We start from the raw sequence: 14,451 nt of genomic DNA on the forward strand, positions 1-14,451 counted from the left end.
CCGGAAAGGTTACGAAATACATTTAAAAAGTTTGCAGAGCATGTTCTGTAGTTACCTGTAAAGTACTCGCCAAACTCCTGTTCAAGCTTCAGGGCCCGGTCATAAGTCTTCTTCGCCTGCTCGTCCGTTAACCTCTTGTTCATCTCCCTGAAAACAAGACAAGTTAATTCAAATGTGTGTGTATTTGTGTGTGTATGTGTGTGTGTAAAACATATTTTTTAGGTTTTGGCTATAATAATTCTCCATTATACAGTATAATAACATCAGAGTAGCTCTATAATAGTTATCTGACTTGATGGCTTGTAATGTATGTTTATTGTGAGAGAGGATTGTGTGTGTGTGTGTGTGTGTGTGTGTGTGTGTGTGTGTGTGTGTGTGTGTGTGTAACAGAATGATCCATTCTTTTAAACCATAAAATACTGCAAACACAGTGTGCTTACATTAATGATTCGATGGATTTAGGCTTTATAAAGATGGCAATGGGGTAGAGTTGTGCTACTTGTAGCCGCTTTATGGCATTTCCTGATACGTCAAGTATGCAGTGCTTTCCCTGCAATAACACAAACAGAAAACATCAATAACACGTAACATAAAACTAGCCTAAATTCAAACACAATGTGCGACAATGACTGAAAATGCTAAGACAGTTAGTTATGTGCAGTAGAATCATTTCAATTCACAGGAACGTTTGCACTTTGCTCTTCATTTGCATTCGCATTTCCTTTTCCTATATAGCAAATATCTTGCTAAAGTGCAAAGCTGCATTGCACTAACCCTCTCAGCCACGTATCTAACCGACTGGACGCTGGTCCCATACAGGTTCTCATTGTACTGTCCGGCCTCGATGAACTTGTGCTCTTGTATGTCCTTCTCCATTTGCTCTCGCGACATGACAAAGTGGTAATCTCGTCCATCAACTTCGTAATCTCGCTTTGATCTTGTGGTATCTGAATTACACCAGAACAAACCATGTAAGTCCAAATCCTTCTACAATGTAAACAAATGTGTAAAGGCAGACAATCACAAAAAAAATTTTCCATGACAAATAATATACATAATCTGTGGTCTTATGTAGAGTGTGAAGTTATTTGTTAGTAAATGTCCTTAATTCTTTTTTTCTTTCAGTTTGCATTATGTCAGTGTTTGGGGTTAACTTTAGACTACACCAACAAGACATTAAACCCTTAGGCTTTTACGAAACATCAATAAACTCGCTGTTTATTGATGAGAACTTTTCACACTTACCCTTTTGCCCTGCACTGTTATCCGCTTTTTCGAAGATTATAGAAATGAACAACAATAAATTAAATTTGAAAAAACATGCAAATGGTTAAGCAAAAATAAAACACACACAAAAAAAGACATAAATCAAAAGGACACAACATATGAAATTGCACGCAAATAAAATGTTTTGCTTCAATAGTGTGCTTCTGGAAATTATATCAAGTCACCACACTATTAAATTAGTAGTGAAATGGAAGCTTCAGTGGCTTGAATTTGACATCAAGATCAATCATCATCAAGATAAAAAACAAAAATCATTATGCAGCAGTAAAAATAAATGAGTAACACTTTCTGAGAACAGGAAGTACATCCTATCTGAGTTGCACAATACCTGACAAATGTCAACGGTCCTAAATGGTGCGAATTAAAGAAATGTTTTGGGGGAAATCATTTTTTGAACGATTAACCTAAAAAATTTGATCTAATATAACATGAAAATAATTATACTCAATTTGGAGTAAAAAAAAAGGGTTTTCATGAAAGTATAGTGTGTGTCTGTGTGAGTGGGTGTACTCACGTGGCACACATGAACCAAACTTGTCTGGAAATTCAGAGATAAGATCATCATTGATTCTGTCTTTCATGGGCCCCAGAATGATCACAGGTCTGGCATAGGTGACTGTATTCAATGGAAAAGAACAACCAGTCTGTACTGAGTTATTACGCACTGAAAATAGAGGCTAAAAGGAAACAAATCTAACACAAGACTTGCTAAGTCACAGTAGTGTTTAATGCTGGGTCATGCTCTGTTGGTTCAAGTGTGGTGCTTACTTTCTTGCCGAATCACAGGCTCATAGGAGAGGACAACATCCTCTTGGCTCCCTAGAGAGAGAGAGAGAGAGAGAGAGAGAGAGAGAGAGAGAGAGAGAGAGAGAGAGAGAGATAGAAAGTAAGTGTCAAAATGAGAGCGATAGATATAGAGAGAGAAAGAACAAGAAGGAACAAATACTTGTTAAGCCACAGGATTAAACCACAATGTCTGTTTAACTGCATGTGTGAATGGTGTACAGGATGGAGTTTGAGGAAGCGGCTATATCAGCAGAACAGCAGCTTCAGGCGATCTGTAAATAGATTACCGAATGTGTAACATCGTTGCATGCAAATAGGCAAGGTCACATCAAGATTACATTAACACCCTCTGCTCAGGTGAACACGAATGTTACACCAACGAGAATTAAAGTGAACGCTGCAGACAGCGAAAGCAGACTTCTTCGTCTGATAAAAGCAGAATGGTATAAAAAGTCATATATATATATATATATATATATATATATATATATATATATATATATATATATATATATATATATATATATATATATGCCAATCAGACATTTCATTATTATTGTGTGGGTTCCTCTTTTGCTGCTAAAACAGTCCTGACGCATCAAGGCAAACAGCCCACAAGAGCTGCAGTTTTGGAGATGCTCTGACCCAGTCGTCTAGCCATCACAATTTGGCCCCCATCAAACTCACTCAAATCCTTACACTTGCCCATTTTTCCTGCTTCTAACACGTCAACTTTGAGGACAAAATGTTCACTCGCTGACTAATAAATCTCACACTCTAACAGGTGCTATGATGAAGAGATAATCAGTGTTATTTACTTCACCAGTCATAATGTTATAATGTCCTAATTTTAGGCCTGATTGATGTAGAAAGTATTAGACGTCAGGAATTTCTGACTATTCTGCAAGATGGCATTTGTAAAAACTGAAAAAAGCTAATTCCAAAACTATTGTGCATAGCTACAGTGGAGTGAAGAATAAACTGCACTGGTAATGACTGGTGAAAGAAGGACATTTCAGGGTGAGTGCAAAATCAGGGATTTAACAGAAATTAAGGAGTGAACCAGTAAAATCATTACAACAATCCAGAGGTGGCAAAAGTGTCAGTTTCTGTATTTCTTCTTCACTTAAGTAGAAATACAGAAACTCATGTTTTAAAATACTCTGGTAAAAGTTAAAGTTCTGACTATACGTTTTACTCGAATTTAAGTAAAGAAGTCTGAGCTCTGACTTTTACTTGTTGGTTGTCTGTTGTCTGACTTTTTACATGTTGGTAACTGGACGTCACATTATATTCATTTTAGGGCAGTTAGGGTAAATTATGATCATTTTAATAAAATATTTATATTTAATTGTGATTAACTGCATGATTGTCATAACGCAACTTAATCACACATTTTTACCTGTTCTGAATGTATCTTAAATTAATACTTTTCTCATTAACTATACTCTAAGCATTACTACCCTAATACTTAAAGCAAATGTATTAGTGAAACCAAACTCAAGATAGGGCATCAAGACAAAATATTCTTGTTAAAGTTTAAATTTGTTTTAAATTACGTAAATCATCAGGACACCAATTGGAACTTTTGCTATGTTTCCACATGGATGGTTAATGAAGTAAGAAACTGTACCTCATCTAACTTTCATACGGGTTAAATAATAAGATAATATTTTTAATTTAATTGTTTAAAAGTAGACATTTAGAGCTTGCTATTTAAATATTTATTATGTCTGTGAGGCGAGCATTTACTGAGATTCAGGTTGTTTTATTTATGTGTCTGTGAAGAGAGATGACAGAGACGAGAGAGTGCCAATACAATACTTTTACAAATAAAAGTAGACCCTTTACAGAATCTAATGATGTATTGCTCTTATCTGAAAAGGAGGCAAAACTGCCACAAAACGCGCCGGTGCGTAATCACCCGTTAATATAATCAGTGCAGTTAAAATGAATTTGCGTTAACACGTTTTTTTTGACAGCCCTAATAAATATATTAATAATACAAATCGAATTTCACATTTTGTTAACTAATGAATGTATTTAGGCTGAACATCCACCATATAGAACACAAGTCTTCAATGATGATGATCAGGTGATCATCAGTCTCCGTCTGTTAGCTATACTGCACTTCTTGTTGCCTTCTGATACCAGAAAAATCTACTTAAGTACCGTAACAAAGTATTTATCATTACTTCTCTCCTCTGCAACAATCTACTAATGTAATGTTTATTAGTTTTGTGCATATTGGTACTTTTCATCCTCATACACCAGGATAAATGAGGCCACTTCCTGTTTTGGTGCCAATACCATTGTGGTTTCCTCATATTCTCAAGTATTGAGGTACTGCAATGGCTTGCATCAACGTCTTCATCACTTCTGCAGTGCAAACGTCTTTATCAGTAGAGACAAGATGATGGATCACAGTATGCAATTAAACTGTTTATTTCACAAAATATGAACGGAGACAATTAGCTCAGAAAAAAGATGGAAGTAACCAGGCTAACAAAATCAAGTTGTTTTGCAACGATGATGCTTCGTGCCCCTTCAAGCTGAGAGCCATGCAGTAGAACAGTTTCCTGAACCAGATATGATCAGATAGACAAAGAGATAAGAGAAGAGCACTGGGCTCTAGGTTTCTAAATATGCACTGGAAACCCCACAACTGCCTGTCATCCTTTTCTACTGCCTGTCTATACAGTCTCTCCACTCTACTGTTCTTCTCCGAAAATACCCAGAGCCTACACTTTCTTATTCAACACCTGTGTTTCCTTTTTTTTCAAGCAATCAAAAACTCATTCAGTGAAATGTATTTAGAACCAAAATACAAAGAATTTCATGTATTTCCAGCTCATTAAATGGCACTTAAGAGTCGTAAGCCATGGAGGGATAATAGCTGGTGTGAAATGAACCAATTCCTTTTGATAGTGATTAGTATACATTTCTGGAGCTGAATCTCTCTCTCTGGACTGCCTATGGTCCTAAAATCATTCACTGTAAACTACTTAGCTGCTGCACATTTTGGATATTAAGGGAATACACCAGAATCTTTCATTCAAATCTCTGTGTTCAACATTTAAAGTGCATTGTCCAAGTATTCATCCCTGCTGAATTTTGTAGTATTCAACTAACAACTTTCTAATGGAAAATGTGATATGAATATACACAAAAAGTCAAAAATTTTTGCCAAATGATTTACATACAGTATATAAAAATTAGCAAAAGTTGAATAAGTTTTTACCCGCATTGCTGCCGAAGCCATAAATTACTTCTGGTGCAAACAGTTACCACCAGAAGACACATAATTAGTTGAAAGAGTTGAGTCCACCTGCATGCAATTAAAGTGTCACATGATCTCTGTATAAATACTTCTGTCTCTAGAAGGCCCCAGAGTTTGTTAGAGAACATACCTAAACAGATTACACCGTGAAAACAGAAGAACTTTCAAAAAAACAAAAAAAACATCCATCAGGGCTTTTTTTTTTTTTTTTAAAGATCCAGTGGTACACCATTAAAGCCACCATTATTAAAATGTCAGGAATATGCCACGGTGATGACTTTAATGCTTAAAGGAGGCTATCCAACAAACATTTGTGACCAGGTAAGGATGGCATTGAAAAAAGAAGCAATCAAAGTAACTGGACACTCTACATGGCCAGGCTTTATAGAAGAGTATCGAGAAAAAAGCCATTCATGGAAAAAAAAACATACAAAACATGCCATTTGGAATAAATTTATATTTGGACACCTAGAAAGCCTTTTTTAGCCTTGGCACAATAGTACATTTGGCAAAAATTCAAACCTGCCAAGAGCAATCTTTCTGAAATTGTCATTTACACAACAAAGCATGGTGGTGGCTTTGAAAAACCTTTTGAAAAACAGTGTTTAGACATAAGTATAAATCAATTGGTTAAAAAAAATCTGTTTCAGGTTGTTACATTACGAAATGAGGTCAGTATTAGAGGTCTTATTAAAGCTGCTCTATTTTTTTATTTGACATTGCTCATCATGTGCACTATTTTAATAAGCATTTGGGTTTCTCCTCTCTGTACATTCCTTGTACATGAACACGTGTACAACATGTAAATGTGTACAATGTATTGACATATAATCTGTTGAACGTGTAGTACATTATATGTCCATCAGAACCATATGTGGATCTTCTCCGACTGTTGCAACCATGTCTGAAGCACATAATCATAATATCTTTGCAAGCGCTAACATTACACACCAACCTATGACAATACCCATGTGCCCGATGGTTTACTGAGAACTGGAGTAGGATGCTTAGAGCCGTGATATCACCTACACTAAACACCTTAGGGATGAAATTGGATGGTGACTGCACCACAAGCCATTGTAATAAGCATCATAATGGATAAACACCATTTGGGTTAAAATGGCATGCCTTTTGTGGGATAGTGACCAGGCTGAGTTGTTTCTAAATGAGAATGTTTTAGTGTACTCATGCTACACCTTAATTTTAACCGAATAGAAAGATGGCATTAAAAGAGTGGTGTGTCATTACATTATTAGATTTTTACAAAGAAAGTAAAACTTAAAAAAAAAATCTGAATGAAAGATTAATCAGGATAAATAAACATATATAAAATGTAAAAATATACTTGTTTTGTGGGGGTGGGATTAAAAGAGGTGGGACCATTCCTTTAGAGACTTACTCATGGTCTTTGTCCCATACCCGTCGTCCCCTAATCCAGAGATGTCCTACATGAGATAGCCGTCCACAGAAACAGTGGCAAAGATTAAAGAGAGAGGAGAGAGGACACACAGAGAAGAGACAGAGAGAGGAAAGAAGAATATCCATAGCAGTACAGTTAGAGAGAGAGTGCACACACTCGCATCCCTGGAGTTACAGTACTCGGAGACCTCACACCCTACCGCAGACGTGTGTGCAGTCATGTGCCTACGTGCATGTGCGAATGGGTGTGCAGCTACTCACGTTCTGAATCGCTGCCATCTTGCTCATCCAGCTCCTTGTTCTTGTAGAAAGGGAACTTTCGTGAAAAGATGGAGGTCTTTCTACGATTTTCACTGAATGACTGTGTGGGAAAGAAAGCATGGGGCAGACAGGGGGCTTGATGTGCATTACATTCATGCTGACAAAACAATAATGGGCCAAAAGAGAGTTGAGAAGAACAGCAGCCATGGCTAAAGTAATAAAACCATTTGCATAATGCATGATCTTTGAAAAATGAAAGGATTTCAAATCAAAGACTTGGCAAATATCTATTCTCATTTATTAACCAATGTACTGGTAGTGATTTAACTTATCTTATTTTTTAACAAATGCTTCACTGATAAAATCTTTTCGACACTATCGCTGCTGTCCATAGCATCTCTACCCTGGCCGACTTGCCAGACAAGTCAAACAAATAGAAACCAAAGCAACATGATCAGACACAGAACCAGACAGGAGACGCCTGAAGCTGGTTTCCAGCCATGCAGCAGAGGGGAGCCGAGTCATGCTGAGAAACACATGTAACATTCAACAGCATTTCAAATAAAGAAATCAAGCATGCAGGATGTTGAGAGGCTTCGGGGCTCGACTCAGCAGTAGTGCTACATAAACTGCGCAGCTGATATGCTGAAATGGGCTAGAGCACGATTGCAGTTTATGTCTATGTAGGGCTGTATTTAGAGTTACATCGAGGACTTTAGTACAAATCTCACATTAGTACAAATGTGGTGAAAGTTATCTGGATTTATTTACGTTATTATAGCTCCTTAAGTATCGACAGCCCATTTAGATTATTATGAAAATATGTAAGATTATTATTTCATTCTTTTTTTGTAAAATAGCATCTAGACTGAAGACTGAAGATGCAGATAACGTTTCCGCTGTCAACTGCATTATGACGTAACTTAGAAGCAACACACAATTTAAAAATAAAACAAACAAAATAAAAAACATAAGTTGGTATATAAATATGCAGAAGCCAGCATTCAAGTGAAATTTTAGTAGGATTCTAGTATATTACCACAATAATGCTATATGACTAATCCAGTTCGAATTTGACATTAATACCCAATGCAAAAGTAATGCAAAAGCTGCTTGAGTTGTGATTCAGTCTATATGTCCGAAGTCTAAATACAGAAGCGCAGATGTTGCTATATTAAATTTCCACTATATGTACTTACTCTAAATACAGCCCTTAATGTTCTAGTAATGATCTAGTAAAAGTGATTTTGGAGAAAAGTGTTTTGATAAAGTAAAACGGACCTGTTAAATGATAATGTTATGCTTCATGTCTGCCTGTGCTCATTTAAACAGTGCAGTATTCTGTACTAACATTCATGTCTCATATGTTTTTTCACATTTCACACTATTATATACACTGTATATCAGATATATATATATATATATATATATGTTTGAAGCCTCAACATATTCTCTTAATTCTAAGACAGTAAATACACCATTTCAGAGCCTTTACAACAACAATATATTTCTTTTAAATCACAGTTTGACAGAAGGACATTAATAAAACACTAATATGATGCAATATACATATAATACATTATAGACATCATTTGCCAGCAGGCATGTCAGGCCAGAAAGGTCCAGATTCCTCAGTGCCAATTTTATACAGAAATCCTTCTTGTTAACACATTATCCACATTGTTAACATTTCTTACAAATTAAACAAGTTTAACAATTTTCATGTGGGATCTCTAACGTATTCTGCTTCTGCTTCTGAAAAGCCACCAGAACTAGTGCTATTGAAAAACACAAACCAAGAAAAAAAAAACAAGTATATGCTGTTGCTATGGATATTTTTACATATTGCAGCAAGGGATCAAAATGTGAACAGGAATGTATTTTGATATCTGAAAAAATTCTTGTCTTTGATTACAGTATATTTCAAATGGCCATTGATAGATAAGACACAATTTGTGATACAACCAATTATATTTACCTGAGTTTCTCATGTATATAAAAGGCCGAAATTGATACAATTAGAGGGCTGATTTGGCAGGAAACAGTGAATACGACTCTGATGAAAATCTGGGATTAATATATATGTGTGTGTGTTTGTGTGTTCCTGTAAAAAAAAAAAAATGCCATAGCAAAACTGATCCTATGTTGAGACTCTTTTGGACTGACAGCAAATTTAACACTGTGGCAAGTAAAGAAATTTTGTGTCAAGTGTAACAGTATTTGCATTTTATGGACTGTATTGGCACTGATAAATCTTGCTCGCCATAGAGACGAGTTGGAGAGAAAGAAATATGTTAAAGTATTCCATTCTTACCCCTTTAGAGTCAATGCTGCCAGGCTTTGCGTTGAATTTGACTGTCTTCAGGCGAGCACGCTCTTTTCTCTCCACCCTTATAGAGACATAGTGAGAAAGAGAGAGTGAGAGAGAGAAGATATGCCTATAAAAATATGATTAATAAATTGTATGTCTAATAAAAGGCTACTTGAGATTTTTGATACTCTGTTCAACATGGCTAAATATCGATGCTTTATGCAAATGCATGTCTATTATTAGTGAAACCATATTTAACATAGAGCATGAAAACAAAATATTCTTGTAAATGGTTTAAATTAATAATAGTGTTTTAAATAACGTAAATCATCAGGAGACCAAACAGAACTTCTACTATGTTTCCAAACGTATGTGTGCACCATGGTTGATTTTGGTGTTTGATTCGAGGCTTCGAGGCTTTTGCCTTTGTGCAAATATAAATAAACAGTATGCAAATTGGCTTTGACAGCTTGTTAAAATGACCATGATGGTGTACAATATACGTGTATCCTGGTAAATGGTGCCCCTGGTAAACATGATGCTGAAAGTGTGATTTTGGCCACAACACACTGGCAACTTTGGTTTTTAATGATTAATTGTGTGCCAAACTAAAATATATGATGAAAACCACTGTAATAGTGTATACCTCCTCTTGCTAGGGATCACCCCCATCTCCTCGCTGTCTCCGTCTGGAGTGACTCTTCGTGCCTGCCACCATTCATCATCTGACGCATTAATCACATGCAAGATGTCTCCATAACGGAAGCTGAGTCCCTGACTGGGTAAGCCACTGTCCTTCAACCGGTCATAGTCAAACAGTGCCCTGCAGAAATACGACACACACACACACACACACACACACACACACACACACACACACACACACACAGTATACACACACTTAGTACAAACATCCTTGTCTGCAGTAGTCTGTCTCTATGACAACCCAAATTGGGAGTAATGGCTCAATGTGTCTTAAAGCACAAAAAAAGTTCCACGAGAATATATCTCACACTCAACCTTACAGCATTTTTACATGTTTTAGATGTTAAATGAGTATTAGTAAAAATGAACTAGGTTAATTTTGTGAAAAAGCAGATTTCTATCGGTTAGCACCTGCGACTGATTTCCTGTGAAAGCATGATACAATCTGTTAGAACTGTGGTCTTGTCTGCGGTGGCTTGGCTTACAGCTCTGGGCTGTCTCTCTCTTTCGCTCTGTTCTTTTTTGCTTCTCTATTTCCGAGACAGAGGAAAAGGGAAGCAACTGCAGGATCTCAATTCTGCAGTCGAATCTCCCAGGAAACCTGACGCCCACTGACATTATCAGAAGAAAGCCAATCTCACAAATAATTTTGATAAAAGATGCCCAATTCCAACATGAGTGTCAGGAGGGGTACACAGGAATGAACATTTTAGGGAAGACCATAAATTCAACTAGAATTGAATGTAGCTTTAATTGATCTTAAATGTAACTGGTTTTCCAAGAAAACAGTAAAGTGGGTAAAGCTGAGGGCCCTAATGTTAACAAAGCCAGAGGGCACCAAAATCCTCCGAGCAAACTTGAGAAAACCACTAATTAACATTACAGTTAAAGAACAAAGACATTTTGATTGAAAAAGTCTGAAACTCTCTAGTAAATCTCAGTGTGTAGATTTCCTTGTGTGGTCTATATTTCCTGCTCCAATCCTTCTGGTGCTGGTGAGTCACTCAGTTGTTACTATGCCAGCTCTGGGCTCTCATTCAGCCTGATTTAGATAAGGAAAGCTTGCATCCAGAAGAAAAAATTGAATGAAGTATGCAGGTCAATAAACAATTACATACAGGATATAAAGTACACAACCAGTCTGCTTTAAATGAATGTGGTATGTGAAAAAACCTATGAGGTTGAAAGAGTGAGCTTGTGCCATTGCAGGTTTTGTGTGTGCATTTGGGAATAGGAAATGGTATTTAAACATAAGTACTGCACACACACACACACAGACACACACACACACACACACACACACACACACACACACACACACACACACACACACACACACACCTGCAAACAATGAATGTGAAATCACTAAATCACACCAAAACCACTAAATCACCCAGATTTAGCTACAGCTATGTTTTTATCGAGTCGTCAACTGTATAGTTTTCATGAGCCTGTACCCACTGCGGCCTCAGTGGAACCCAATTAGGTCTTCTGCTGCCGTATCCTGTTTACTTCAAGGTTTGATATGTTGTGTTCTGAGATGTCTCTTTGATCACCACAATTGTACAGAGTGTTTATTTAAGTTGCTGCAGCCTTTCAATCAGTCTGGCTATTCTCTTGACCTCTCTCATTTCCATGTTCAGAGCTGAATGTTTATGTGAAAATCCGAGCAGTTACAGAAATACCTTAACCAGTTCAAATCTTTTACCAACAGTCAAAATCACTATCACATTTCAAAAATACAAAAATACACAATCTGCACAAGTTTCTGCTTTGCACTGCTGCCATATGATTGGGTAATTATATCATTGCCCAAATTTACAGGTTTTCCTAATAAAGTGCACTCTAAGTTTACAATAGACAGAGCTGAAGCAATAAATAAAATTTTACTGTTTCCTGTGTGACTAGTAGAAACCTTTCCTAAATGTAACTTTATAATAATGGCATGCTGAATGGCAACAGGAAGAAAAGAATTCAAGCTATGCTCAAATCAAAATTCGCCTCACAGCTCCAGCTAGCTGGCCCAGAATAGCATCAGCATTTTTCTGTCCTCTGAATGGTTGGTCATCGTGAGGAGAGGTCGGACAACCCCAAAGCTAGCTAACGTGTCTCAGCCAGGGAAAGGGTTTGTTATATATACAGATGCTCCCACTTTTACGAACATTCACTTTACGGACTTCCGCGGATACGAACAAACCTGTCCTCAAACTGAAATTTGTTCGGAGTTGAAAGAATTCAGAACAGAGAAGAGCCGCTGCTAAGTAGTCATCGACCATAATGAGTCTACATGATGTGCACTGGACTAGGGCCAATTAATTTTTTTAAGTAAATTTAAAAAAAAATAATTTTTATGATTTTTTTATAACTTAATACAAAATATTGTACACATTATTTCGATTTGTTTTAATATATTGTATTGTTTATTTGATAGTATTTATAGTGCTTACATCATTAGGAGACATGCGTATTTAATAACGAACACAATAACAACTTACGAACAAATAAAATTCATGGTACGAACGTTCGGGACGTAACTAGTTCGTAAGGTGGGGAGCGTCTGTATATATAGTTGTTACACTGTCAACATCAAATTCTATATTATAGATTCAGAATTCAATGTAAAAATCTATTTGTATATTTATATATTCCTTCTAAATGATGACAACAAGAGCAAGTAATCAAAGGAACACACCTTGATTGTTTGTGTACACCACAAAAACATATAATACTTGCTATTATTATGTTATCATTAGCAAAACTTCATAGAGTGAATAGGGAAATGCGCGCACACACACACACACACACACACACACACACACCCCCTACAGTCATATACACATGACCTACAGTCATACACACATACATATACACAGTCAGAAAACATGCACACCCACTGTCTTTTAAAGAAAACTGGCTTCCATGGAAACCCTGAAGAGCATATGCAGATTGGTTACAATATTTTTTGCCAATTAAAGTGTCTGTGTTTTGTCAGGTCATCAGTCAAAAAGGATAAATCTAGAGACCAGTGGAAAATACACAAAGATACCAGAGATATGCAGTCGAATTTACGGTATTATGGGCAAAGTATCTGCAATAGTCTTTTGGATTACTCATGCAGTGGCGTGGTCTATCATATGGCACTGCTGTCAGAATTGAAACACTGCCATTGCTGCAATATTACACAAACACACAAACACACACAAGCACACAGACACACATATGCACACAGTGATATCTTTGCAAAAAAGAGAGGTGAATTGATGGGGTCTGTTCCTATGGTTACATCTTTTGAGATGGTAAACAGTGCATAAATAATGAAACCTGAATATTTCCATCATGAATATTTCTGTTTTATTTGTAAAAATAAAATAAAAACATTTGGGGACTTTCATATGAATGAGTTTGACTGTGTGTATATCGACTTTTGTTATGCATTGGTATAGGCTTCCATTAAACATTAATTCCTCACAGCATTATGATTGATTGAATTGAAATTAACAAAAATCCTAAACAAGCATTTTCCAATACATTTTATTCAGCTTTAGGACTAGTTTCAGGTTGAGATTTGGAATGCTTAAGGTTATATTTTGGTTTAAGATGGTTTAGATTAGGCCCCTGGATAAAGAATGGATTACATGTAAGTATAAAATTATGATCCAAAAAATAAAATATGGATAGATTTGAGGTTTACAACATAACAAGTGGTAGCTTGTTAAAAGGGGAGGTGGGGCAGAACCCAAACATCCAACAAATGTATATTATAATAATAAACTTTAACCATTTAAAATTCAGCTGAAATAAAATATGAGTGGCCAATCATTTAAATAATGAGGCCCATTGGGGAATGAATCATGCTTCCCCAAGCTGAATGGAGAGAAGCCGCTAATATGACTTTTAATGGGGTTGTCAGATTGGTTCTCAGTGGCTGCAAAGGTCTCATTTACGATAAAAAATAAAATAAAACATTTAATAATTTGCTGCAAAGAAATTGTAAGTGCATGCAAGGTAACTAAATGGGCTGTACTAGACCTGACAAACATGGGTATTACATATATGGGATAAAAGCTCATTAGAAATGAGCTAGTAGATTATATGATGGATGACTCTCAACTGCCTATTAAAGAATGACCCAAATCTACAATCACAATATCTATGAGTTGCTGCTGGTTTTAGGGATAAGGTTAAGGGTTAAGGTAAGAGATAAGGTTAGAACACAGAGAACAACAGCGGGTTTTGTGTCTTGTGAGCGTTTGCAAGGTGATTTATGGGCTTGTACAGCTATTATAACGTTAGAAACATCACTTTGTTACTCTCCAGGAGGTAAATGAGTCCCAGTGGGATTTACATTTAGCAAGCTAAGCTCTCTTTCTATTCCTCTCCCTCTACTCTATTACCTACAGTA

The 14,451-nt window shown here is 36.4% G+C and overlaps 1 protein-coding gene and 1 long non-coding RNA gene across 35 annotated transcripts in view; one reads left to right on the forward strand and one right to left on the reverse strand.

Moving 5' to 3' along the window:
• The window catches only part of dlg2 (discs, large homolog 2 (Drosophila)), a 243,802-nt gene that overhangs the window by 4,053 nt on the left and 225,298 nt on the right, over positions 1–14,451 (reverse strand). For 20 of the 34 annotated variants that reach the window (XM_046861013.1, XM_046861026.1, XM_046861015.1 and 17 more), the window contains 9 exons: positions 9,991–10,167; positions 9,348–9,423; positions 7,034–7,133; positions 2,056–2,106; positions 1,802–1,903; positions 1,246–1,269; positions 775–947; positions 441–550; positions 56–147 (listed from right to left, as the gene is read on the reverse strand). In XM_046861013.1, coding sequence (XP_046716969.1) covers positions 56–147; positions 441–550; positions 775–947; positions 1,246–1,269; positions 1,802–1,903; positions 2,056–2,106; positions 7,034–7,133; positions 9,348–9,423; positions 9,991–10,167 — 905 coding nt within the window. Of the gene's footprint in view, positions 1–55; positions 148–440; positions 551–774; positions 948–1,245; positions 1,270–1,801; positions 1,932–2,055; positions 2,107–6,752; positions 6,799–7,033; positions 7,134–9,347; positions 9,424–9,990; positions 10,168–14,451 lie in introns of those variants that run through there. The other 14 variants (XM_046861033.1, XM_046861027.1, XM_046861014.1 and 11 more) reach the window with 6 other exon arrangements.
• Positions 5,318–13,744, forward strand: LOC124393311. The gene is made up of 3 exons (XR_006927311.1): positions 5,318–5,674; positions 10,004–10,126; positions 13,042–13,744. It is a non-coding gene; the product is annotated as an uncharacterized LOC124393311 (long non-coding RNA).

The sequence above is a fragment of the Silurus meridionalis genome, chromosome 11, assembly GCF_014805685.1.
Source record: "Silurus meridionalis isolate SWU-2019-XX chromosome 11, ASM1480568v1, whole genome shotgun sequence".
Lineage (NCBI taxonomy): Eukaryota > Metazoa > Chordata > Actinopteri > Siluriformes > Siluridae > Silurus > Silurus meridionalis.